The 26,176-nt window shown below is 46.3% G+C and overlaps 1 protein-coding gene across 1 annotated transcript in view; it reads left to right on the forward strand.

Moving 5' to 3' along the window:
* RALGAPA2 (Ral GTPase activating protein catalytic subunit alpha 2) overlaps positions 1-26,176 on the forward strand; it is a 285,468-nt gene that overhangs the window by 240,288 nt on the left and 19,004 nt on the right. The window contains exon 38 of the mRNA XM_061209921.1: positions 23,734-23,855. Coding sequence (XP_061065904.1) covers positions 23,734-23,855 — 122 coding nt within the window. The remainder of the gene's footprint in view (positions 1-23,733; positions 23,856-26,176) is intronic.

Consider the following 26,176-nt stretch of genomic DNA (forward strand, 5'->3'; position numbering starts at 1 on the left):
AGTGGTTGCATGATGGGGCCCAGGGGCCGGAGCGCGTGCTCACAGCCCGGGTCAGGCCAAGACCAGGGGAGCAGGGAGGAGATGCCGGGGGTTGGGCAGCTCCTGCAAAACATCCCCTGAGCAGCCACCCTCGGCGAGACCTTGGGGTGTGGGGACACAGTCAGTCACAACTCACAGTGGGGTTGCTGCACAGAGGGAGTTGGGGTGACGTGGTCGAGCCGCTGGGCCGTTGGCGGAGAGGAATCCATAGCCTTAGCCCCCGTGCTCACCCACATCCTCACCCGCGTCCTCCACTTCCCAACTGCACTGTCGCTAATTGCTAAATTGCTAAAAATACTCACATGCAGGACTTTGACTTTGCCTATCAACTAAAATTGACACCTGTCTCGCTAAATTTGTTCAGAACCTCTCCTACAGGACTTTGACTTTGCCTATCAACTAAAATTGACACCTGTCTTCCTAAATTTGTTCAGACCCTCTCCTACATCTCTGAAAAAAGGCAGGGTTGTTTTCCTTAAATGAAACTGAAATCCAATAGAAATTTTTATGTTCTTTTTGATAACCAATATGTACTTTAGGATAATCTAACTTTCTGTGATGTTTTTGTTAATGCTACCTCCAAATTAAAAAAAAAAAAATTCTGTTTTAAAACAACCTCCCAAACAGCTGAGGCTAAATCCCTAGGACAAGGTTATTTAAACAACTGTTGGATCTCTGTTCACCTTTGTTTCCCTTATGTTCCCTCCACTTTAAGCTTTGTCTGCACATTCAATCCGTGAGACTGGCCTGGACATCTAACCATAGGACAGTAAAGCCTGCTACTGGGAAGGGAAGAGACGGCCCCTTCGGGGACCCCCCCTGTCAACCCCTGGAGGGGAGAAACAGAGGGGGAGGAGGGGAGGGGGCTCCTTTCTTCTGCCGTCCCACTGTGACCCGCCGCTGCCCACTGAGGCCTCCGCGAGCAGCTCTAGGTGGGGTGGGAAGGGACATCCGAGCCACCATCAAATTCCACCCACACTCACCTCCCCAGGACCACCTCCCACCTAAGCCCTTCCCCAACTTAGAGATTCTCGACCCTTCACACGCCCTACTCTTGTTTCCTTCTCTTCCGTTTTCTATCATGGAAACGATGATCATATGAGAGATCCAAAAAAAAGAAAAAGAAAGAAAGAAAAAGCATCTGATGTAAATTCATGCCAATATATATGAAAGTCCTCCTACAAAAGAAAAGTGGAATGTGAATTCTCAGTTAAAATGAGAGAGACTTCATTCCCTGGCCACTCAAATTCTGCTTTTGTTTGTTTTTTATTTGTGAGTGAGCATTAACCCACATTAAAATGAAGGCAAAGCTACACTGTTCTGTCCCGAAGAAGCATTTGGCCACTCAGTAAAAAAGAGCCAGGATCCATGTATAAATTATTCAGAAATTTGGTAAATAAACGGGCAAACTTCTCACTGGGGCTATCGCTATTGCATTATTCAGTCCAATAAAGAGAATTTAATTTAATGGGTTTTCAGCAACATTGTTCAGCGATCAACAAAAGGCATAGTGTCCTTTATGAATAACTGATTTTCCCGGGGCATTCTGAAGAAAGTGGGTCCTCGTTAACCCTAGAATGGCTAGCTCATGTCATTGAAGCACGACCACCTGGCAGGGAGGTTGCCCATCAGCTGCCAAGGAAGGGCCAGCCTGGAGGACCAGGTGCTCTGTCCGCGCTGTCTGATTGTTACAGTGGAATAAACAGTGTGATTGCACAGTGTGGCTGGGGGCGAGGATCCAAGACTCCTGCCAACTGGGAAGCCTGCTTTCTTCCCAGCTCGGCGACCAGGGGCCTGAGAGAGCCTCTATTGAGAGCAGGTAACGCTGACAAAGCTGCGATGCTGTCTGCTGTAATTAGGACGGAAAAAAAAATCAGACCGTTGAGAACAAGGCAGCAGTGAGCCTCAAGTACCTGTCTCTGCATCATAGGGGGCCTCAGCCTTTCAACACAGGCTGGCAAGTTTCAGCATCAACATGTAGGAGAAATTCTGGAAAGGAACTTACATCCTGAGTGACCCCTGTTTCTTAAGGCATGTTGGCTTGATGATGCTGCCTGTTTGCAAGCCTCACACCAAGCCATCGCCAAATGATAAACTTTATTTAGGTCCGAATTCCATGGCAACCCCAAATCCCTGGTTCTTTGATTATCCTTAATAAACTGCTGGTCGTTTCTCTTTATCTTCCTTTATAGAGCCCTACAAGCATCTATGTTTAACCAACTGAAATAGTCCTCATTCTGTGCTGTTGTTTATCCTCAGTAATTTCTTTAAAGCACTGCTCCCTGCACGGAGGTATAAAAGAAAATTAGCATTATTGGACTTCAAAAAATTTAATTAAGAAATAAGCATTACGACCTTTCTAAGGGGTTGTGAATGTGAAACGGTTCATTAAGTTCATGTTAATAGACAAGTAAAGAGCACTTCCCCCAAATGGCAAGAAAAAAAAAAATCACTCTCTCTTAACACATTGATTTATTTCATTTGCTAAAGCACAGGAACCATGAAATGGTTCATCCCCAGCAGCATGTGAAATATGTACAGAAGTAAAATTACAGCCTGGCGGTGCCTCGTACTTTGTACTCATGATGCGTACATTTCAATACGCTGGGAGGAAAAAAACAAACTCTGGAAAGATCCTTTTATGAAATTAAATTACCTGTGTTGCATTGCTCTGAAGCCATGCATGTGCCTGTTGATTCAGAGGGACTTTAACAGTTGCCGGTAGCTTTTCTGTGGGTTAATCCCCCACCCAGGTCAGTCTCTATCATTAGAAAACAGAAATGAGAAAAATGTTTCCAGTCGGGCATCTAGTCTGTCCAGGGGCACCTAATTATAAAGAGTTATCAGGATTGCTTAAGGACAAGTGCCAGCTCTGCAGTGTTTTCAATGCTTCTTAATCCAGTGGTAGTCAGGGCTCTAAATTATAAATTGGGAGAGGGGCTTGAGCCACGTCAGGTCAGGTGTCCTGGCCTCAGTTGCCACATCTGTGAAAAGGAAGGGTCAATGCAATGGTCCATAAAAGCTACCAGTGCAGCAGGGTCTGCAAGGACGCTGGCTTCATGAAAGTAATCCCCTTCCTCCGGCTCACACATGGAGTATTTTCCAGTGGAAAATGACCCCATATCATGCCTTTCTTTCCCAAAGGATGTATTTTTCAGGCCCCACTTTACAAAAAGTACTCTGTAAGGACAAAGGGAATATATATGAATGTAGTTGTTGGAGAATAGCATTTGTTTAGCTACCTTTTCATTATAGGTATTACATATAACACATGTACCAAAGGATGGGTTCTGTAATGCACCCATTTTACAGAGGCGACCACGTCTCAGGGAGGGCGAGAACTTTCCAGGGTCCTGCAGGCAGCATTGGATCTCCGAGCACCACCCCCGCAGTCATCCTGGAGCCGGGGGTCTGGTGCGCCCAGGGCCCTGCCCAGCGCCTGCTGATGCACAGGCTTTGAGGCCGCGGGCTCCTGGCAGGATGGAGGTGGGGCAGGGCCGTCAGGATGGTAACTCTGCTCCCTGCCCTCCGGGTCCTTGAGCACAGCGTCTCCTTCCCCAGGACCCGATGGCCCTGACACGGCCAGGGCTCTGTTCCTTCTGTTTAGATGGCTTTCCCGCCTCCACTTTTAGGACGGCAGAGTCAACAGTGTCATCTTGTTGTCACCTTTCAGAGCCATCCCAGTGCCTGCCTCCCGGCCCTCGCTGCCGTGCTGCTGTTTCTGTACCTCTGTGCCCAGGCCTGGCCTGGCCCTGGCTGCCCGGCCGCGACACGGGCCTCATTACTTGCCTATGGCTGTAGCACCTAAGTACACCTCCATCCGCCACCAGTCTGTTCTTCCTTCCTGGTAGGAACTGCGTTAGGAGGGGGACTAGGTGACATCTTCGAGAAAGGAAAGATGTATCTTGTTAAGATGTTTGACTTAGTAGGAGCAATATTTACAAATCCACTGAGATCTTCTCAGGAAACTCATGTGAAACCTATCTGTAAAGGCCTTGAATTGCGGGGCTGGGACATAACAGCACCAAGGGTTCAGTCTCTCAGTGGTTCCTTTGTGGGGTTTGTTTGAAGGGCTCTGAGAGCACTACATGCTGCAGGCCGCCGAGTTCCCTGGCGAGCAAGTGGCCTGTAGCCTGAAAATGAAGAAGTGGCCACAGGTGAGACTGTGGCCAGGCCAGCTCAGGGGGAGCGTCGTGGGCCGTGGGCCTTCCAAAACGATCCAAGACTCTGAATCAGGTTAGACCATGTGGAACTGCCACTTTTGTAGGTCAGAAGCCAGCAGTTTTGCATGATTCAACCTAATGCGTCATTCAGCCCATTTTCAGCAGCTACGGTATTTCTAGGATTGTTCATTTCAACAGAATTTGGAGCAAGGAGTCTCTGAAAACTTCTACTAATCCTGTCCACAGACCTGATCTCGATTCTGGTCCGTGAGTGTTCAGCCTAGAACAGTCCCTGGAAAGGGAATGGAACGCAGCTCCTGCCTTTTGGGCGGGGGGGGGGGCGGGGGGGTGCCACAGACCTGCCCGCTCGTTGGGTCCCTCGTTCCCCTAATGGAGAGAACGGAGCCCCCCCGTTTCACCACAGGACTCTGGATGGTCTCCCAACAAGCCCACCGTCAGCCCAGCTCCTTCTTTGCTGAGAATGGAGCTGCCCTGTCTCGGCTCCCCTGCCCTCCCCTCCCCCTGCCTGCGGGGGCAGCGTCCTCAGCTCTGCACCAACAACCTTTATATTAATAGTAAGAGGACGGCCCTGTTCCCTCCTCTTCTCCCTCAGATATAATTTAGTGAGCTTGCATTTGATTGCAGAGTGTATTCTTTACCCTCCTTCCTTTTTTGCTCCACATCAGCTGCATCTGTGTATATTTTCCTCCGTCAAGGTGGAGCCGGGGGGGAGCAGGAGCCCTTGTGCGCCCCTCTCTCCCCGCTCCCCAGCGGCACCCGCTCGGCTCAGGGATGACAGAACACGCTAAATTGACAGTCTCACTGCCCGCCCCCGCCTTTCCATCGTGGAATTGAGTTTCGTATTTTTGCTTGGATCCTCTCTCCCTCCCGCCGCCTCCCATGGCCATGCCCTTCACCGAGGGCTGAGCTGAGGACCAGGAGTCTCCAGCAGCAGGAAGACCATCTCATTGATACACAGCAGGCTGGCGTCAGCACGCAGGACACTGTGCAGGGCCTCCTGCACGGACGGGGGCTGCAGTGTCCCCGGCTCCTGGTATCAGGTGAGCCCCCTACACCTCAAGCATTGGGACAGATCGGATTCTGTGACTGCAGGTGGAGATTCCCCAAAGGAGCCACCTCTCTGGGACATCCTATCTGATTTCAGGGCATAGGGGTGGAACACGTAAGAATAACTTGTGTAATTGTTCCTAAGTTAACCTCGGGTTTTTTTTTATTGAAGTATAGTTGATTTACAGCGTTTCAGATGTACAGTAATGTGATTCAGTTATCCATATATTTTTTTCAGATTCTTTTCCATTATAGGTTATTACAAAATATTGAATATAGCTCCCTGTGCTATACAGCAGGCCCTGGTCGTTTCGCTATTTTATATAGAGTGTACCTGTGCTAAGTTTACTTTGAATGCGTCTCTCTAGAAGGAATTTAAATACGGTCCTCTGACTTGAAGCGATGAAAGATGATGTCACACCAATTCAAAACGAGCGTGCCCCATCGGGGGGATGGCCTTCCCCTGCCTTGTCTTCGCCTCAGAGCATTTAGCTGAAAACACCTCTGTGTTCTAGTGTTGGGATGTCCATGACTTGCCCTCAGCAGTTTCTGGGTGTAGCTGAAACAGCCCGCAGAACTCGGTGGGGTGGAGGGGGAGCAACTCCGCTTGTGGCTGACATGCTCTTGCCCTTTCCCATCCACTCTGGCCTTGAACTTACTGCTTTCAAAGCCCAGGCCCTGTGGATGTCAGTCTCAACCCAGCGCCTTCTCCAGAAGCATCACTAAGAGAAGATGCTGGTGCTTCTCCCGAATCCTCGCGTGAGGCCGGTGTGTGGGGACAGCTGTTTTTTTTTTTTTTTCTTTAAAAATATATATATTTAATGTACAGGATTGGAAAAAAGGACTCTTTGATAATAAACATATTCCATTCCAGGTAAACACAGGCTTCCTAAACTGATGAATATTTAATTGCAAATATTAATACCCTAAGTTATACTTCTATATAAAGGAGAAACTCCAAATCCTGTTCTTTAGGAAGATGTGGAAGGCAAGTAATACCTTAAGAGCAACTACTGCTATTTCTCCCCTTTCCTTGGGTGATCTAACATTTTACACGGATTAGTTAAAAAAGGAAAAATTAGACTCCATTGAACTTAAGCCCAAGACACAGCTAAAATTTATCACTGAGAGTACTAAATATTTGATGCTTATGAGTGTGAATAAATAAGTTAATTAAATAGTAGGTACAAGGCAGATTCCAAAACTAACTGAAGTATGAAAAAAAAATGGTATAAATACCTAATAGTCAGTTAATATAAACTTTGCTATTGGATATGTTCCAGGACAGCTGTGGATACGTTCCACAGCTAACCATGTGATTAAAATTTGCTTTACTTTTTGCTTTCCTTGTGCTTATATACACCTCATTCCTCGCTGCCTGGCCTGCTAAATGACTGAGGTTCCGTTCTCCAGGGTTTTTCTCAGACACCAAGTCATAGTCACCCCGTGCATTCCCACTCCCCTTTGTTCTCTCTTCCTTCCACTGCAGATGCTCTGCAGCTATGTGCCGTGTCTCAGATGCTACGGTTAAAACCGAGGGCTTATGGTACAAAAATGTAATCAAAATCTTTATCTACATTTCTGTTAAGTGCACTTCTCTTCACTATATGAAATACACGTTACGGAATATTGTATTTCTTATTTGATCTACGTTCTGTTCTGGAAAGTGTCAGAATTCCATCACTGTGGACTGCATTTCTAAACCATCTTAGTCCTTATCTGTTACGCTTTGAAGCCGAGGTTCCTGGCCTAGTTCTGTGTGAATGTTGTCTTCATTCTCAAGAAAATATCCCGGCTGTGTAACTTGTCAGGCAAGCTTGTGTCTGTAGTCCTTTGGGTGCATGATGCTGACCAAAGTGAGAACATGTTAATTTAAGAGCTTGCTTTAAGTGAGCTGAGTGGGTCTGTGCATGAATATTTACAGTTGTTAGACCTCATCAGAGAAATATTTCAATCTTGTGATATAAGTCAAGCTGTTGGTGATACAGTTTTTCAGAAACGTACTACGTTTTTAAATTGAATTTGTGTTTATTACTTCCGTCAGAGGGCTTATTCCTGATGTGTCATAGATGAGCAGCCTCCAGAGGTGCATGGCCCAGCCTCTGCAAACACCTCCACCCCAAGCTGGGTTTAGGTCCCTTTCCTAGTTTCTTCCACCTCTTTGCAAATATTTTGTGGGAGGAATGCAGTACCCCCCAACCTCCCACCCACCCCGGCTCTGGGCAAATTATTACGCTGAACCATGAAAATACCAACGTTCAGCTAATATTTAACTTATTAGAGACTCAGTTTCTCCAGCTTTAAAGTGAAAATCGCAATACTTTCTCTTCATAGAATTTTCCAAGAATTATTCTAATAATCTTGGCTCATGGTTGGCACATAATAGGATTAATAATTATGTTTGTAGATGGACAGATGGATGGACAGATGGACGGATGGATGGATGGATAAAAATGTTTGTGTTTGTGGCATGAAGTGACAATGGCTAACGGATTGTCAATAAATTTGAATGGTCTTTCTTAAATTAGCGTGGGCAAGATACACCTAGGAGATGCTGGGGGCATAGCAACCAGCCAGATGTGGGCCTCCAGGGAGCTGGAGTGGAGATTCTGCCCTGATGGAGAGGCTGACAGAGAGCAGCTGCTTCTCATATGGGCAACTCCAAGATGGGCAATTTCAGGACTTCGTGTATTTAACAATGATAGAGAATCTCCCTGGCAAAAAGAGGAGGCCAGCTAGTTTTAAAAAAACAACAACAACAAAAGCCAGAGACAAAGCTATTTGGAGGGAGATCAGAATTTGTTCTTTCAAAATAAATAATTTGAAGTAAAAAATAATTATTTGCCTTCTCATGTGCATACAACATGGCAGAATCTGTTTTCCCAACATTGAATTAGTCTGCTGGTCTCCCTTAAATAATTAACTTTACATAACTGTTTTCAAAAGATATGCTGTGGCCTTTATTTTTTTGTCTTATTTTTAAATTTTATTTATTTATTTTTTTACTGAAGTATAGTTGATTTACAATATTGTGTTAGTTTCAGGTGTACAGCAAAGTGATTCGGTTATACATATATATCTATATTCTTTTTTCTTTTCTTTTCCATTATAGTCTGTTACAAGATATTGAATATAGTTCCCTGTGCTATACAGTAGAAGATGTGGTGTGTGTGTGTGTGTATATATATATATATATATATACACACACACACACACACCATATACACAATGGCATATTACTCAACCATACAAAAGAATGAAAAATGCCATTTGCAGCAACATGGATGGACCTAGAGATAATCACACTAAGTGAAGTAAGTCAGACAGAGAAAGACAAATATTATATGATATCACTTGTATGTGGAATCTAAAAAATAGTACAAAGGAACTTACTTATAAGACAGAAACAGACTCACAGGCATAGAAAACAAACTTTTGGGTACCAAAGGGGAAGGAGGGGTGGAATTAGGAGTATGGGATTAACAGATGCACACCACTATATATAAAATAGGTAAACAACAAGGATTTACTGTGGCCTTTATTTTTGATTCTCTCCAATCAAGGGAATTGTTTGGCATTACTAAGTGATTAAAAAGTCCAGGTAGGTGCCTCTAATTTGTCCTCCAAAAAGTTCAAAAATAAAGCTCATTAGGTGACATCGCTCAACTTTAATAAGATTAGCGTTGTCACAAAGCTCGGGGGACCACCGCGGGGTAACTTCTGACCCTTCCCCCAGTTTTTGTCTCACACGATCACCTGGCTTGTGACACCAGGCAGCTAAGTCTGTCCCCGAAGGAAAGCCCTGGCAGTCACTCGTTGCCAGGTTCAAGAGGGCAGTCACATCCTCGGACCGTCTCTGTAGAAAATGACCCAGGCATTGCCTTCTGTAGTGAAAACTGTCAGAAACCTCAGTTTACAAAGTAAATCCCCAGCACACTTGATGCGGTTCAGGATCCGCTGTAGGGGGGACCCAAGTTTCCATCATTTAAAGTGTCTGCTCCCCTAGTCCCTGGTCCTCCTGTTTCCATTTTTAACGGAGAAAAACATCTCCCCTGAAATGTTTCCTTTTGCCTGTTGGAAGAAGTGATTTCAGGCTGAGGACGAGGGGTGAGGAGGAGCTTTCCCCCACACGGGGGACCTGCTGCCTCAGCCCTCAGCAGGGCTACGACTCTGGGCCAGTCGCCTGAGCACCAGCGGCCAGTAGGCGATGGATCAGCCTGCAGCTCCAAGCCCATCCTGCCTTCCACCCTCCACTCTGAGACGCCGGGTTCCACACACCCCGGTGCTGCTTTGCCAGCTGTTCTGGTGGGTTCCACCTGTGGGCACTGCAGGGGCCGAGCGCTCTCATGGGCAGGTACTCTGCCTGCCCAGACTCGGCACACACGGCCTCTGCTCCTGCAGATCACCCTGGGACCCCCTTTTCCGGATGAAGGACCGAGATCCCAGGAGGCAGGCTGCTTGCCTGGGGCGACGCAGCCGCACTCAGCACAGCTGCATCCCAGGTGGGGCTGACCTTGACCGTGCTGCCCACCACCGCACGGGATGCAGGGCCTGCGTTTCTAGTCCGAGTCATTGCACAGATGCTTTAAACCTCTCCAGTGTTTTCGAATGACACCAAATGGCACATAATTAAAAATAAGGATTTGCCAAGAAGGTTTATAACCCTTGGAAGATAGCAGTTGAGGAAGAACAATCCATTCTCATTGCGGCTCAGTGTTTTAATTGTGAAGCGGAAGCCAAACGGACCTCCCAGCGGACAGCGCTGCCGTGTCCAGTGTCCTGACCTTGTCACCCCTGCCCGACAGTGCTCAGCCATCCTCTCCTCGAAAATGTCCACTCGAAATAGCTAATTAATAAAACTTTAGAATTCCGCACTGGTTATCTTCAAATGTGACCAGAAATAAGCACAGTAAGATCAATTTGGCTTAAACAAACTCTGACACATAAATGAAAGGATTGAATTAATAGAGTTTATCACTCTGTATCCCGGCTTCCTAAGTCAGTCCTACAGATAATAGTTCGGCTAGGAAGTCACCATTTATGCCAGATTAGCTATAAAACTTGCCAGTTTATTTTGTGCTACTCTTGGTTCTGGAGGGAGAGAGAAGGATCTAATTTGTCTGTTCTTACCTTCCTGTCAGCACCAAACAACAGTATTTGTGAATAAGCTTAGCATGAACATTGCAAACTCTTAACTAATATTCATACTAAACTGAGACTGTAAGAGAGAAGCAGAGACCTGCGTTGGGAACAGACTGGCCTGGGCTTGAGTTCGAGCCGCACTCACTACTAGCTGGATGGTCTCGGAAGAATCATTTCTGCTCTATCTCCGCCTTATCATCTGTGGACAGAGGTTTCCAGGAGGATCCAGTGGCTCATGGCTACAAAAGGGCAGAGCGTTATACCAACACTGGGTAGGTTGTTCCTACTTATTACATAAAGAGTGTATCTTTTATTCTAAGAGAGCTATCATCCCAACAGAACTCAGGCTAATGATAACGTAACCTCACCACGATGTGTTTTAGAATCCCCCCAGAATACTGTAACACTCAGCATGATGGTCAGGTATTGTAGAAGCCAAGACTTACAAGAGAGTTGAGCAGCAAGGAAGTAGTTTTCTTACAGCTGAAGGAAGAATAATGGATACATAAGAGGCACTTAGTAAATATCGTATGGATGGATGGATGCGTAGATGGGTGGGTGGATGGATGGATGAATGGATGGGTGGGTGGCAGACACAATAATTGGAAGAAATACGGAATTGAGGGAAGACAGACCTGGGATCTCTGCTGTGCATGGCTACCTCATGGGGATCATATTGGCCTCTTGGTCTGGGGACCTGTGATACAGTTCTGCTTCACGTTTGAATTGTGAGGAACATCTCCATCTCTCTTTAAATAAAATACAAAATGGCTCCAAAGGACATTTTCCTCATCTGGGCCATGTCTCGTGCCATTAATATAAAACTGATGGCTTAATGGAGTTGCTTTTGATCTGTCAAGAAAAGACACACCTAATTCAATTTTGCTATTTTTCCAAGAGTAAGTGTCTTAATTTGCAAGAGAATGATTTGATTATAATTTTAAGTAATACTGCAGTTATATTTTTAGTCACGAAGATGATATCGAGTGACTCTGTGAGACTCAAATGTGGAAAGTCCCAGAGAATTGTGTGAGTTGGGAATTTTATCTTTAATGGCATTCTGGGTTGTTTCTGTGTGTAATGTGACGAATATATTTTAGTCAGAATGAACGGTCTCTCTGACAGGGAATTTTGAATATAAAATATAAAAGCAGGCAGTTTTCATTTAAAGTATAAAGTAGAATTATCCCAGCATATAAAACCATATAAAATCAAGATGTAAACACCCATCCTTTTTCATCTGTACATCTTCTTTTTAAAGTGTATGTTATTGTGAGGGATTTTTCTAATTCTGATCTTTGTTCCCACCGGGACAGCCTTGTTTCTTTATTTCCTTCTGCATTACTCTTAAAAATGGGAAATTTCTAGATACTCAAAGGTACCTTTTAAGATGTAGTGTAGATGTTGAATCTGTTGTCCTTCATGGATGGAACTGGGCCTTCTGTTGGCTGTGGCTACACCAGTCTCTTCTCTTCAGGGGAGAATTCTGAGGTCGAGAAGCAGGGCCGCGTCTGGGAGCTGGGGCCCTGAGTCAGGCTCTGGGTTGGGGTCCAGGCGTTGGCATTTACCATCTCGGGGCCTGGAGCCAAACACTGTGCTTCCTGCTCTCCAGCCTGCTCCTCTATGAAAAGACAATAACAGTACAGACCGTACATGGGGTCGTGAGGATAAGTGAGGCAGATACGACCTCTAAAAGGCCTCGCACAGTGCTGGACCCTGCAAAGCACTTGACCGTTTCCATCAGTCTCACCGTCTAAACAGAGCATGTGATGGGGGAGCTCACACTCGGGGCACCTTTGGATTTCTGTGCCACCCACAGGCACCTCACCTGAAGGGCTGTCAGAACAGGATTCATGTGAGTTCGTGAAAGCGTGTCCTGTACTCCGTGAGGTGCCCCCTGTCTCTGAGAACCTGCAGCATCCGTGCTGGATGCTGGCACCGGGCGTCCCCCAGGCCTCCTCGACTTCATCAGACGGCGTGTCCCTCCCCCGCCAGGAACACGCAGCCACAGGCGGGTCCTTACCCAGCGCTCTTCACTGGGGCCTCGTGAGGAAGTGCCATTTCTCTCCTCCTTTTTTTGGAAGGTGCTAGAAGGACCACTCAAGCACCTAGACTCTCCTCTAGACAAACTGTTTATGACAGAACTGTGTGTATGTTGTTTTTTTTTCTCTGCACAGCCTAGAACTAAGATAAGCAGAGGTTGTAGAATCCCACATCGAGTCCCTGTGAAACCAGAGTCATTCCAGTAACCCCTGGGAAGTCTGGCCAACCTTGAAGGCAAAGCACAACAATTTCCCACTACATTATTTAAGTGACTTTGTATGCTTCCTGATCATCACTTTGTTTTAACCTAACACTGATCCAAATGCTGAGACAGGTATAAAAAGAGTAAAAGAGATGCTTTTTGCCCTCCAGCTGCTCAAAACCCCTTTCCCGGTCAGAGAACGAGCAAGGCTGGGGTTCTCCGGGCTTCTCTGGCCCCTGTGGTCAGCTCGGGGCCTGGATCCATTGACAGGCCCGGCCGTGCCCACAGATGAGTAGCCCTTCAGAGGGCTGCGTCCGGGGCCACTCGGCAGGACAGCTCAACCCTTGTGTTTGCTTAGCGTAACCTACGTGAGCCGCTGGCATCACACACTGTTTCTAATTGCCAGAAATTAGTTGCTCTAATATTATGTGGCAAACACAGTTTTGCTACTCCTGATCACGGAGGAGCTTTGCGTTATTAGAATTCCCCCAAATTTCCAGTTAGGTTTCGATCACTGGGGCAGTATTTTTTCGCTCTAAGTGATAAGTCTGTGGGTGTACTGAGTTTCAGGCACGGGTCAGCTGCTGTGGTTATCACTCAGGTGTGCTGTGAGTGACGCCCTGTTTTACCCACTAGAACTGAGTCTGGATGGGCCCCGGGAGGCCACTTTGCCCCCTTCACAGGCGCTGCTGTCCTCAGTTTCCAGGTCGCTTGCATTTGGTAAACCCCTAACTTTTCTTGGAGTTTCTTCTTGTCATTTGATAATTTGGTATTAAGATGAGTATCTTCCTGGAAAACTCAGATGCCATTAAGCTATAATTATTTCACAGAAATATAGAAATACTATTTTCTGTTTTCAGATACAGTCTTATTTATCGTTTTTAAATACAGCTCAAAGTTTTTAAACATCATAAAAAGGAGTATTTCCTCAAAATTGTTTTTGGAAATGAAAACTCAAGAAAATCTGTACAGAGCTCGGTGCAGATACTTGGGACTGCAACATTTAATTCTGCCTGAGCCCACCCTGACTTCATCTGGGCCCAGTGGGTTGGTGATGGACAACAGTTGAGAATATTTCAAGAAAATTATAACCAGAACATCTGCCACAGAAGACTTTTTTTGTCCTTTTTGATTTTGTTCTCTTATCTATCATGTGTCATCATGAATCCATTTTACTTTTAGAATCAACCCGGACAGAAACCAATCCATAGGTCACATGGGACTGGCTTTCTTCTCCATAGTGAGAGTGGTTGAGGACTAAATATTGGATGATTTAGTTCAAATTACGTTGCACTAAATAATACCTGTCACATATATTATTTAATAACTTGTCCCTTACAGTCAGCGATGATAAAGTTAGAGTTTAAAATCCACATGTACTGCTATTTAATTGTCGACCCTTTTTATTCCTTGCTGCAAAGAGAGTCTAAGACAGTTAGAGACAGTTCCGCGTTTCTAATTGTTTTCCATTTGGTTGTAACTTCGTGGATATTAAACGCCAACAAATTGTCAGCAGTGGTCATTTCTGTAACTGACATTGAGAGCACACCTGTTAGCTCCTAACACACCGTATCTCTGGGATGAGTGAGAATCTGTGAAAGAGAAACAGTTCAGGTGACACTGACTCCCTTCCACCCAGAAACCAGGTTATTGGCATCAGCCTGGCCGACTGTGGTCCGTACTGATCAGTCACTTCTTGGGTCGTTTCACCAGCGAAGCAGCCAGCGGGGTCTCTGCTGCCTCTGCTCATTCACTCGACAGTGTGGCCTCTAGATGGGGAAGAGGCCAAATGCCTGTTTTTCTCGTCACTTACGTTTTTACTGAGGTGAGGCTTGGAGGGACGGTGTCACAGGGCCCTTTCTTGCCTGGTGGTTTACGGAAGGTGAGACGCACGGGACGCTGGGGAGGATGGAAATGGAAAGCGCGTGACTGAGGGTGTGCTCCTCCCACGTGGATCCCTGCGAAGAGCTGATGTGAACGTTCCTAATCAAACTGTCCATCAGTCCCTCGCACCCTCGGAGCACCTCCCACCCTAAGAGCAAGACCTTCCTTTCCCTACGCCTATGAGAGCAGACCTTCTCCAAAAGTCTGTAATTTAATAGCCTGAAGAAAATCTATTTTTCCTCATTTCCATTTACTCTGGTCATTTCCTCAGAATTATGCTTAAACTTGGTTAAATGTGTCTTTTCTCCTTTCTTAGCAGTGGTGCACTGTTTCCTCTCCAGGAGTGTACCATTAGGGTCTGAAACCTAATCTAATATCTTATGTGTTTAATTTCCTTTTCCCAAAGATCTATCTCTTTGGCTACATTGTTCAGTGAAGTCGTCCTCTTTATCCGTTTCCAGGCTGTGACATTTACTTTGAATGATTCATTTATTCGGGGCCTTAAAGAGTCCTAGAACTTAAATTTGCATTATATTTGAAAGGCAAACAAAATCTTTGTAAAAATGATGTATGGCTTTAGGCTGTAACTGGCACCTGCTCCTGTCTTGATTTATTATGGAATTTCATCCATTTATTTCGGATTATCAAATGCCAGCCCAGCCCACCTGTGGAGCATCCCTCCCTCCGGGTGGCAGGTACCAGGGAAGAGGTTGAGGGAGCAGACCTGAGACGTGAGTGGAGGCCCCACCCTCCAGAAACGCATGGCCCCGGGCTCCTGCCCTCCCTCTCCCGTGGTGTTGTTCCCTCCTCCGTGCCCTCATCCTGCTCCTGTTCGCTGGCTTCTGCCCCCACTCCGAAGTGGGGAGGAGGGAGTTCCCAGTGTGCGCCCTCCCCTGGTCTCCTCCAGGACCGGCTCCAAGTCCGTGACTCGGGGCCATTCATCTCCAGCCCAGGCCTGGGCCGAGCCTCCTCCCCAGCACTGCTCCCCTGACGCCTTCAGGCCCTGCACACTCCCGTCCCCTCTCCATCCTCTGCATCAGCGTCTGTACCTAAGCCATGGCCCCGCGGTCTGGCCAGAGCGAGTGTCCCCACGCCCACCAGAGCATCCTGCAGTCCACGGCACCTCCGCTCCCCTCCACCTCTGCTCTCCAGAGGCCCGCATCTCCTCCCTCTTTCTGACTAGTCGCCCTTCCTCTGGGCCCTTCCACACACGTCCCTCCCCTTGTTCCATCCCCACCGCCCCGCCCCATGACCTCTCAAGTACAGAGTAGACCTGGCTGCTGTTGCAGAACCTCCAGCGGTGGTTCTCCCAGGGGCTAGAGACCCTGTGCTCCTGCCATCACCACAGGCCCTCAGGGAGCCCCTCCACCCGCTGGGTCCCTGTGCCCTACGCAGGTCCTGCCCGCCTGGTGAGTGATGAGTTTGTGGCTGTCTTTTCAGATAAGCTGTGGGTACCGTGAGGGACAACACTGTCTCTTTTTGATCCTGGTCTCTCCAACTCCTAGAAGAACCCCTGGCACACGGTTCAGGGATCTTCCGTGAATAAACGCCACCTTTTAGCATGGCCAGGCCACCTTTCCACTTGTTCTGGATTGTGGTCAGTGAGGACCTTTTTATCAGAAGACCTTCCCCACAATGCATCGCATGTACCGTGTACTCAGAGGCATTTGGGGGGACGGTTTTTCATTGAGGTATAATTCACATACCCTATAATTCAGTGGTTTTTAGTCTCTTCACCAGATTGTCCGATTCCAGAGCATTTTTGTGCCCCCATCCCCATCAGTAGTCACTCCTCATCCCCTTCTCCCCCCACCCCGTCCCTGGCAATCACTAATTTCTTTTCTGTCTGTGGGTTTTCTTATTCTGGACATTTATATAAATGGGTTCACACAATGCGAGGCCTTTTGTATCTGGCTTCTTTCACGTAACATAGTTCCCTTCTCAAGTTTCACTCCTGTTGTAGCATGTTCAGTATTTTATTCCTTTTTTATGAATATACGAACAATATTACATTGTCGTCAGTTTATGGACAATTGGGCTGTTTCCACTTAGGCGCTATTACGAATAATACTGTTGTGAACGTTTGTGTACACATTTTTGTGTGAAGGTATATTTTCAGTTCTCTTGGGTACATAACCTAGAAGTGGATTTCCTAGATCATATGTGTAAGTTTATGGGAAACTTCCAAACTTTTCTACAGTGGCTGCACCCTTTTACTTTCCCACCAGTGTCTCCGCATCCTTACCAACACTTGTTCATTCTTGTCCTTTTGATCATAACCATCCCAGTAGGTGTGAGGTGCTATCTCACTGTGGTTTGATTTCCATTGCCCTGATGACTAAAGGATGCTGAGCATCTTTTCATGTGTTTGTCGGTCATGTAGATATCTTCTTTGGAGAAATGTCTATTTAATTGTGCTGTATTTTATTATTGAGTTATAAGTATTTTTATATATTCTGAATATGAGACGCTTATCGGGTAAATGATTTGCAAATACATTCCTTCATTCTGTGGGTTGTGTCTTCAGTCACTTGATAGAGTCCTTTGAAGCACAGAAGTTTTTATTTTGATGAAGTCTAATTTTCCTATTTTTATTTTGGTTGCTTGTGCTTTTGGTGTCATACCTAAGATGAGTAGCATTTTAAAGCTTTATCCTTTGGTCAATATTCAAAATATCACCTGAGAAATGAAAACGTGTTATTATCATCCTTGCATCTATTCCAAAAGCTCCTGGTCGTGGGCCCAACAGAAGACATCAGCTCATTCATTTCCTAGTTTTGTAAACTATCCTTAGCCGTTCCTTCTCAGAGCTCAGAGTCTGCCACTGTGGGCTCATCATCTTCCTAGGTTTAAAATATATCTGTGGATATATTCAGGGGCGCTTTCCTGCATCCACAGCTGTCCCAAGTCATCTCCTTCTCCCCGGGTTTCTGTGAGCCCGGGGTCTGTCCTTGTGTGAGGAGTGTCCACCCTCTCACCTGTACCTCTTCCTCCCACGGTCACCCGGGAGGCTGCCTCCTCCCCTGCCTCTGCTCCACACCCTCTTCCCTCCAAGTCAGGGGCGTCAGCCAACCTGACCCGTTCTCTGTCAAGACCATTCTCAGAGTTTCCGGTCATTTCACATTTGCACTTGCCCAACATATATATGTCATTCACTTCTGAAATTAGGCGAAGAATAAGTCTAAAATATTAAGACGTTTGTAGAAGCCCGTTGCTTGAACATAGAGATGCAAGTCAGCCTCAGCCTCTTCAAACCTCGAGGGCGCTCTGGACTTGCCTCAGTGCTGGCAGATCTTCTAAGGGTGAGCAAAACACCTCGGGAAGACACTACTGCTCCCGTGCTTCAGACCATGCAGGCCTCCAGTGACCCAACCCAGCCTTTCAGCTGCACCTCCCGCCCCTCCTGCTGCCCTGTGGCTCCAGCCTCCTTCCCCTGAAACTCCCCACGCTCCTTCCAGCTCCTGACTTCTGGTGCCAGAAATGCTCTTATCATCCCCCCTTCCCGGCCCTCACAGTGGTTAACCCCTTCCCTGCCACCTCTTCAGAGAGCCTGCCCCTCTTGTCCCTATGTCCTACCTGGCACTAACGTGAGGACAGTGGGCCTTAGCCTGCAGACTTGTCCCTGCTGGAACGCAGGCTTGGCGAGGGCGGGGACAGCATCTCTCTCCTTCTCCCAGTTGCATGCCCATCACCAGGCTCACGTGGGCACTCAGTACTCATTTCTTGAACGGGTAAACACCTGCGTGAAGGTGGACTTGCTTTTTGGAAAGGGCAAAGTCACTCGAGATCAGGTTTTCGAAGCAGAGTGAGATAATACGCAGAAATCATATGCATGGGTCCACGGATATCTGTAAGATTTTGACCACTCTCTAGTTCAGCCCATTCTGTCATCCTTGGTGCATAGCAATTCTAGCAAAGAATTTCTATAGGAAAACATATTTTTTTCGCAGTCGTACCCCCAGCCCCCTGAATGGTGTGTGTATCCGTGTTTGATGCAAGCTCTTTAAATCCCACCTGTCAAAGTTCTCCGTGACATTCTGAAAATTTTGAGCTCTAATATTTTGGCCTATTTCTGGAACTAATAAAAATAGCTAGGGAGTTCCCTGGTGGCCTAATGGTTAGGATTCTGGACTTTCACTGCCATGGCCCGGGTTCAGTCCCTGTTCAGGGAACTGAGATCCCTCAAGCCACGCACTGCAGCCAAAAAACAACAACAACAAAAAATAGCTAATATTTTTAGCTAATATTTTAAAACTGACTAAAAATGGCACTGGCTTTTTTCTGCTTTCTCCGTGTCTGAATCAAATGGAATTTTCTACCATCATTATCCCTAACAACCAACATACCTTTCATATCCCCCCCCTTTGGCTTAAAGAAGCTCATTCTGTCCTTCCAGTGGGTAAGAAAGGATCCACTTGATTTGTGCTATATTCCATTGTCACCAGATGCTTATTTTTATTATGAACTGTTTTATACATACTAGAAAACATATAACATTTACCCCCCCACGTGCACCAACCGATGTGTTTGAGACCCTCCCATGTGCCACCTCCACCCCCGCCCCTGAGATAACGCTGGTTAGAGTTTCACTGCATATGTGTGCATCCCTCAGCAATATGTTTCACTTTGCCTGTTTTTAAATTTTATGTAAATAGAGTTTCACCCTGTGTGTTCTTCAGTAACTTGCTTTTTTCGTTGAATGTTGTTTTGAGTTTCATTCATGCTAATACACAGACCTGTAGTTTATTTTCAGTGCTGTATAGTATTCCACCATGCAGCTGCATTTATCAGTGGGCGTCCAGAGGCCCCCTTCTCCAAGGCCCTGTCCACTCTTGGGACATACAGAGAAGGTCCAGGCAAGAAGGGTTTCAAGGTTTGGAAAAAAGTACAATCTGCAACATAGCCTCTTTCAAACCGTTCTCTTTACTCCTTGATTTAAAAAAAAAAAAAAAAAAAAGAAATGGAGTTATCCCAAGATATATTCCCAGATAACTTTTTGGCTTTGAATAAGCCAAAAATTGAAGTAATTGTTATTTTTATGAATGTATAAAGTCAGCGTGGTCTGTGGGTATCAATGCAGCTTAAACCTATGTACTCAAGTTTCAGTTATAGGTTGACTTTTATGCCCATATATATTTAAGTCAGTTGATTTATTCTCATTTGGAGTTTAATTCCCAACCTTGCATAAGATCATGAACTTAGAATTTATGTGTTTTAGAATTTACGATATTAGCTGAAAGCAGTAAAGTTAGAAGACCCGCGTTCTAGTCCCAATTGCACCCCTGAGTGACTGTGACTCTAGAGAAATCACTTGAGCTCTTTGAGCATCCATTCTTGATCAGTAACATGGAGACCACAGGACTCACCCCAGCTCACGTGGGTCTAGCATAAAGGAGGCTGTTGCCTAAAGCCTGATGCAGAAGACCCCCTCGTTTATCCACCATGTTCTTTCTGGAAGACAAACTCATACACCCACATTGGGGATGAGGGGGAACAGGCAGTCCACATTGATGGTGGTTCTCTTGTGTGCTGGGACCTGGGTCAGTGCTTCCTCCGATGATTCTATCCAATCTATCTAATCTTCCCACAGCCCCGAGAGCTGATGTCAGCGTCCCCACCATACACAGAAGGCAGCCGAGGCTGGGAACTGGGGAGGAGTTGGCGGGTGGGGTTCAAACTCCAGCCCATCCTCCTGCGAAGAGCAAGCTCCTTTCTCACTGTCATGCTGCTACTGTCATTGCTAAAAATTAAAACAAATAATAATCAGAATAAATTTGGGGGCTTGGGTTTGGATTCTCAGGCTCTTGCAACCCAGCAGAGTTTATCTTGAGGGTTTAGGAAAGTTCTCTTGGAGGTTTTTGGGAAAATGTAACCAGTGAAGACATATGGCCTCTTTATTCAAGTGGAGGAATATTGAGTAGACAGAGTAGGTCACTAAAAAACTCAAAAATATCCAGAAACCGAGAAGGATTTCTAGTTAGTAATTTGAATGTTCTCTGAATTGAGGAATCAAGGGGAAATTTTCTCTTTAAAAAGTACTGTGTGTGGTATTTAATGAGGTAATAATTCAGGACAGAATATAAGTTTCACATTTGTTAGTGGACTTGCTGAGAGCAGAAGGGCAAAGGCTGGTATTGAAACAGGTATTGGATGTGTGACCAGGTGCCTCTGTAGCCACCTGCTTCCAGTCAAAGGTCACTAATCATCCACTGCCTGGCATTACTTCAGCATTCAGTTCATGTCTTAACATGCCTTACATGTGAAGAGACAAACATTATAAAGCCTTTGATGTCTAAATTATAAATGCCTTTTTGAATAGAAAGCAACCAGCATTAAAGCCTTAAGGATGTTAGGTAAGAAAATGATGGAAGGCACTGCTCCTGGTTAGTTGCCCTTACTAGTAGTGCTACTAACAAATTCTGTTAAGATCCCAGAGCTACATTTTCTTAAAGCTACTTAAAAAAAAAAAAAAAAAGATTTTGGCACGCGTGAGCTCCTTGGCTGTTTCTAAATGGTGCCAGAGTTGGGGTGATGTTTGTTTTCTCTTTGTCATGGTGTTTACATGCCCTGGCTTGGGCTGTGAGTGAAAACGCATTTCATGCTCTCCTAGTCTCACCCCATTCCCTAACACATGTTTGTCTGAGAGACGACACCCAGTTCAGCACAGTGTAGCCCAGCCTGGGGTGGAGGGTGTCTGCTCCACGTGACAGCCAGGGAACCTTCTAGGAAGCAACCCTTCTTCCTCAAGGACCCTGTTCTGGACACACCTTCTGTGCTCTGTCTCCCATGGTACCTGCATTGAGGAGTCAGACCATAAATATTTATTGCACCTGAGAATCTCAAAACCGGATTATCAACCCGAGAGTCCAGTGCTGGATTTGCCCTTGGGAGCCCAGATCTCTCAGCCTTGACAGGGACAAATTTATGGACAACAGGAGAGTGTCACTCAGGACGGGGCTGCCAGGCCACCCTGCGGGTCCTGTAGGTGGTGGTGTACACGGCGTCCCTTTGTGGTGGATGGTGAGCTCGGTCAGCGTCGTGGCCGCCTCTCCAACTGTGTGGCCTCCGCCATGTCTTCAGCCCAGCGCGTCCTCACGTCCGAGCACTGTGTGTGGGTGTCTGGGCGCAGTGGGGCTTCGGGACCCAGCAGGATGGGCCTGCAGAGGCCGAGAGCAGGCTGCACCGAGAGGGGGCCGGGAAGGGGCGCTGACAGGGCCACAGGCTCAGGTGGTCGTCAGCCGTAAGTTGAGCTCAGCTTTTTGAGTAATTTGTCACGCCTGGCTTGGCCCCTGCTGGGCCCGCACGTGCCAGCTCAGTGTCACGGTGCCTGTCCGCCAGCCGGCCGTCCAGGCCTAGCGTCCTGCTGTTCGCGGCCCAGCGGCTCGGAGGGCCGCACTCAGTGACAGCCAAGTGCTGTGCAGAATAAGCGTGTTCATAATGAGACGTGAATGGCATTAGCGGGTCCCTCCAGGCCTGGGCAGCCTGTCCGGGAAGGCGAGTCACCCGGAGTTCAGCCCGCCATGCAGGCTCACGCAGTCAGGCCTCAGGATGCTGTGACCATCTCTGTAAACCGTCATATATCATCAGAGGGGCCACTTTTGAACCTTTAAACTCATGTTCCTCTTTAAAAGTTGCATAGAGCCAGCCTGCAGAGAAATTCTGGAATAGCGCAGCCCAGGAAAGCTTTCCCCAGCGATGGGCGTGTCCTGTATCTGCACAATCCAGGCCGGTGGCCCCTGGCCACACGTGGCTGTGCATGCTTGAAATACGGCGAGTGGGACAGAAGAACCCAATTTCTATTTCTTTGTATTTATTAATTTAAATTTCAGTGTAGCTAGGCACCTACGGCTCGTGGCTACCATGTTTGCACAGCCAGCCCTAGAATGTCTCTGGTCTCCTCCCAGGGTGAAAACCTTTCCCTGAATGTAATTAAAGGAGGAGGAGGAGGGGAAGAGCCTATCCCGGGGAACTCGTGAGCATCCTCTGCCAAAAGAACAGAAAAATATTCTCCTCTTTTAAAACACATGCTTATCGACAGCTTATTGGTAGGGCATAATTTTCCCCAACTTAAATTGTTAAAAGAGGCCATTTTGAAAAGATCGCTTTAAAATGTGGTGAGAAATGCTAGAATTACTTTTGCCCTTCTGGAGCTGCAAATAATAAACTGGCGGTGACCCGCATTCCCCCTCTTCCTGGAGAATTAGCCTGATTTTCAAAACGACTAAAACACGTCTCGTAACTTTTGCGTTGATCACAGGAAGGGGGGGATAAGACATCACGCCGACTCCCCCGAGTGTTAATTCATAAAACCCTACGTGCGGCGCCTCCATCCGCTGTCAGATTGTCCTGACGTTATCCTGTTATTGGGAGGCATGATTCACCTTCCGAGGAAACAGAAGCCACACACAAAAGGGGAAGATTTGCTTTCTGCCCTGTGAAAGGCTGCCACACGCAGGGGTCCTATTAAGACAGCTGGAAAGTTGCTTCAGCGTGTTACGCTTCTAAGTTTTATTGGTGACTGGTTTTTGATTACACATTTGAATGCGTGTGTTCCAGACTGCAGTTTTAATTAAAAGGCAATAGTCGTCTTTTTTAACATTGCATTGTGCGCTCCTTGCTAGATTCTCCCCACTTATTCTTATTTTCTAATGCTCGTGGCTTATCTCGGCTTGAGGCTCTGGTGCCCTTCAGAGCGTACCTTCCTGGCCTTCCCTCTGCCCAGTGGTCTTATTTTTTAAGTGTGTATCACCAATTCTTGCTTGGAGTATCGATTCATTTTATCTGTAGGCTGAGAAGAACGTTTCGTCCACAGAACTAAGAAGGGGCGGTCCAGCGCTGTCCCACGGTTGTGGATGGAAAGGGATGAGGCCACTACCAATGTCTCTGTTTTCGTTTCTTCCAGTCCAGTTGATGACCTTTTGCTGTGATTCTGGAACTATTGGTTTATATATTTTTTCAGTGATACTAGTTTGGGTGCAGTTGAAATCTAAGGGAAACTTAGGCCTCCAAATTGGAATGTTCTCATGAATTATGACTAATATTTAATTCTCCAACAGGATGTTTACGAACTTGCAAGGTACCTCTTCCCACACAAGTGTAAAAGATGCATGATTGTATTTAAAACAAAGTGAACTCTGTCACTGTTCTGTGTCATTCTGCGTGAGCACTTGTTTCCTTAACCGACTCCTGCAGCTACGAGGAGAGAGCGCTGTATCTCGAAGCAGTTATCCAGAACCACCGCGAAGTCATGACGTTTGAGGATTTCACAGCCCAGGTCTTCTCCCCGTCTTCCAGCTACTCCGTCAGCGGAACTGGTGAGTGGCCGCTTTATTCTCCCCTCATGCCCTCCAGACGCTCGAGCCGCAGATGTACACCTGTTTTTCACAGATAAATGCTCGCAAATTTACGAAGCGCATTCTCCCCCTGAATCCACTAATGAATATCAAAAGGAGTGATGACATTCATTCTCATTTGTTTTGTATCCAAGCTGTTCGCCCCGTCCTTTTCTCCCGCCATCCTGTTAACCTCCGCATCCAGCGAGGTTAATGAACTTGTTCTCAGTCATGTGCTCCGGTTCACTTGGGGGTGTGGGTTGTTTAAGAGCGATGCCCGAATCAGTGCTTGCTTGTCAAAGAAGAGTTCCTCACGGTCGAAGCCGTTGCCACTGACGCTTAATGGGGATTATGCTGCTGAGATGCTCGGGTCAGGGATTAACGCGGGAGCAATGGGAGGACGGCGTCCCCTGGCCATGGTGACAGCAGCGCGGCGAGCTGGCTTTCTCTCTCTCTGGAGCGGTCTGCGTCCCAGGGACCATCCGCCGAGAGCAGCACCTGGTGTGGACCTGCTCCGACACTGGCTCACAATCACTTTCACTTATTAGGCCAGTGGAGATTTTCAAAAAATGTTGTTTTTAGGTTTTACTCTTTTTATATTTCCAATTTAGGAAAGAAAAAAAAATATGTGCTGGCACTTAAACTGATGATATGATTACTGTGGGGTTTTTTTTTTTCCCCAAAGAGTAGAATGACTTGTAAATTTCTGTATGTAATTACAGATTAATTGCCTTTCAGAAAGCAAATAGGATATGGAGTCAATGCACGTTGAAATCCTTGATGAGGGGCTTCCTTCCTCTTCCGCTAGGGCAGGCACAACTGTTAGAGGGCCTAATAGATTTCTACCCTGTGTCAGTTGCCTCTGATCGCTGCCTGGCTTCTCCCATCCTGACTTGTTAACAAATATCTTACACACAAAGTGAAAAAAATTAAATTCGGTGAAATAAATCACTTACAAATAAAATCAGCCATGCATCATTGTTGAGCATCGCTGGCTCCAGTCCTGGCCTCCCCGAGCTTTGTCGGGAGATAAGAGGGAGAGGCTGGCCCCGCACGGGGAGCCAGGAGCAGCAGGCAGAAGGCCTGGGAGATAAGCGGCCACGGAGGTGCGGGAGCCGCGAGATTAACATAATCACGCCTCTGCTTCCCCGGCGAGGCGTCCAGAAACACAGGGATGGCCTCTATTGATCTTTGTTGAACTGGAATACTAAGCAACATGAGAAAAGCTTATAACTTAAAGCTTTGATTAATGTTTCTTACATTAAAAAAGTAGAACAGCTGTGAATTGAATTCTTTTATACACTCTGCCAACATTCTATCTAAAACCAAAGAAAACAAAAATCAGTTTCAAGGGAAGTGAAGATTTCATACCCAGTCTGGCTAGAGGTTTAAAATCACTTCTAATTTATAGGTGAGAGAACATGAAGGATCTACAGCAAAGCTAGTTCTTTAAAGATCTCATTCAGCTTTTTCCCATCCTCATGAAGTACTGGGACTGAAGTTTTTAGTGCAGCGTTGTTGTTGTTTTTTAATCTTGAGAGGGCTTTTTGTTTTTTAAAATTAAAAGAAATTAAGTCATAACTAGATGCTTCTACTTCTTAACTGTTATGTTCTTAAGGCTCTTGATTAAGATGTTATTGAAACAAATATTGAGGAACTTTATTTTCTATGTCTATTTTAGTCTCTATATAAATTAATTTGCTCTTTCCCAGAAGTTCATAATTATTTAAAGCAGTTCAAATGAGTCCGTGTGTAGGCAATATCTTAAGTGAGCCTCTAGGAGTGATTTGGGGTTTTTAAGACCTGCCGTTTGGAGACAGGCTGCTATAAGAATGTCACTGAACAGATAAAGGTTCTGACAGCTCATTAAGAGTGGGCATGGGAACCTGTACGAAAGGAACATGAAACCAAAGATGAGATATCAAGACAAATGCCAGTCCTTCCTCTTTTCAAATTATTGACGGCAGTATCACATGTCATAACACGCAGGGTTCAGGGTATTCCGTGTGGAGTGATAACATTTTCTACGCATATAGCACCAACCCACGAGCGCGATTATAAGTCTGGGCTTAATGTTCTCTTTCAACGCTTTGCGTATCTGCCCACGACAGCCATCAGGAAAGAGCTAGAAATGAACTTGGTTTGCCCAGGAATCTGAGGGGTACATTTCTGTCCCATTTACAGGCCCACTTTCAGAACCACATTCTCATTTTCAGACCAGTTTTGCTTTTGAGGAATCCCTATTCCCTGTCGGTTACCACTTTGATGGATGAAAACATTTTTCACTGTGTTTTATTTTCCTG

This window comes from Eubalaena glacialis, chromosome 13 (genome assembly GCF_028564815.1).
Source record: "Eubalaena glacialis isolate mEubGla1 chromosome 13, mEubGla1.1.hap2.+ XY, whole genome shotgun sequence".
NCBI lineage: Eukaryota > Metazoa > Chordata > Mammalia > Artiodactyla > Balaenidae > Eubalaena > Eubalaena glacialis.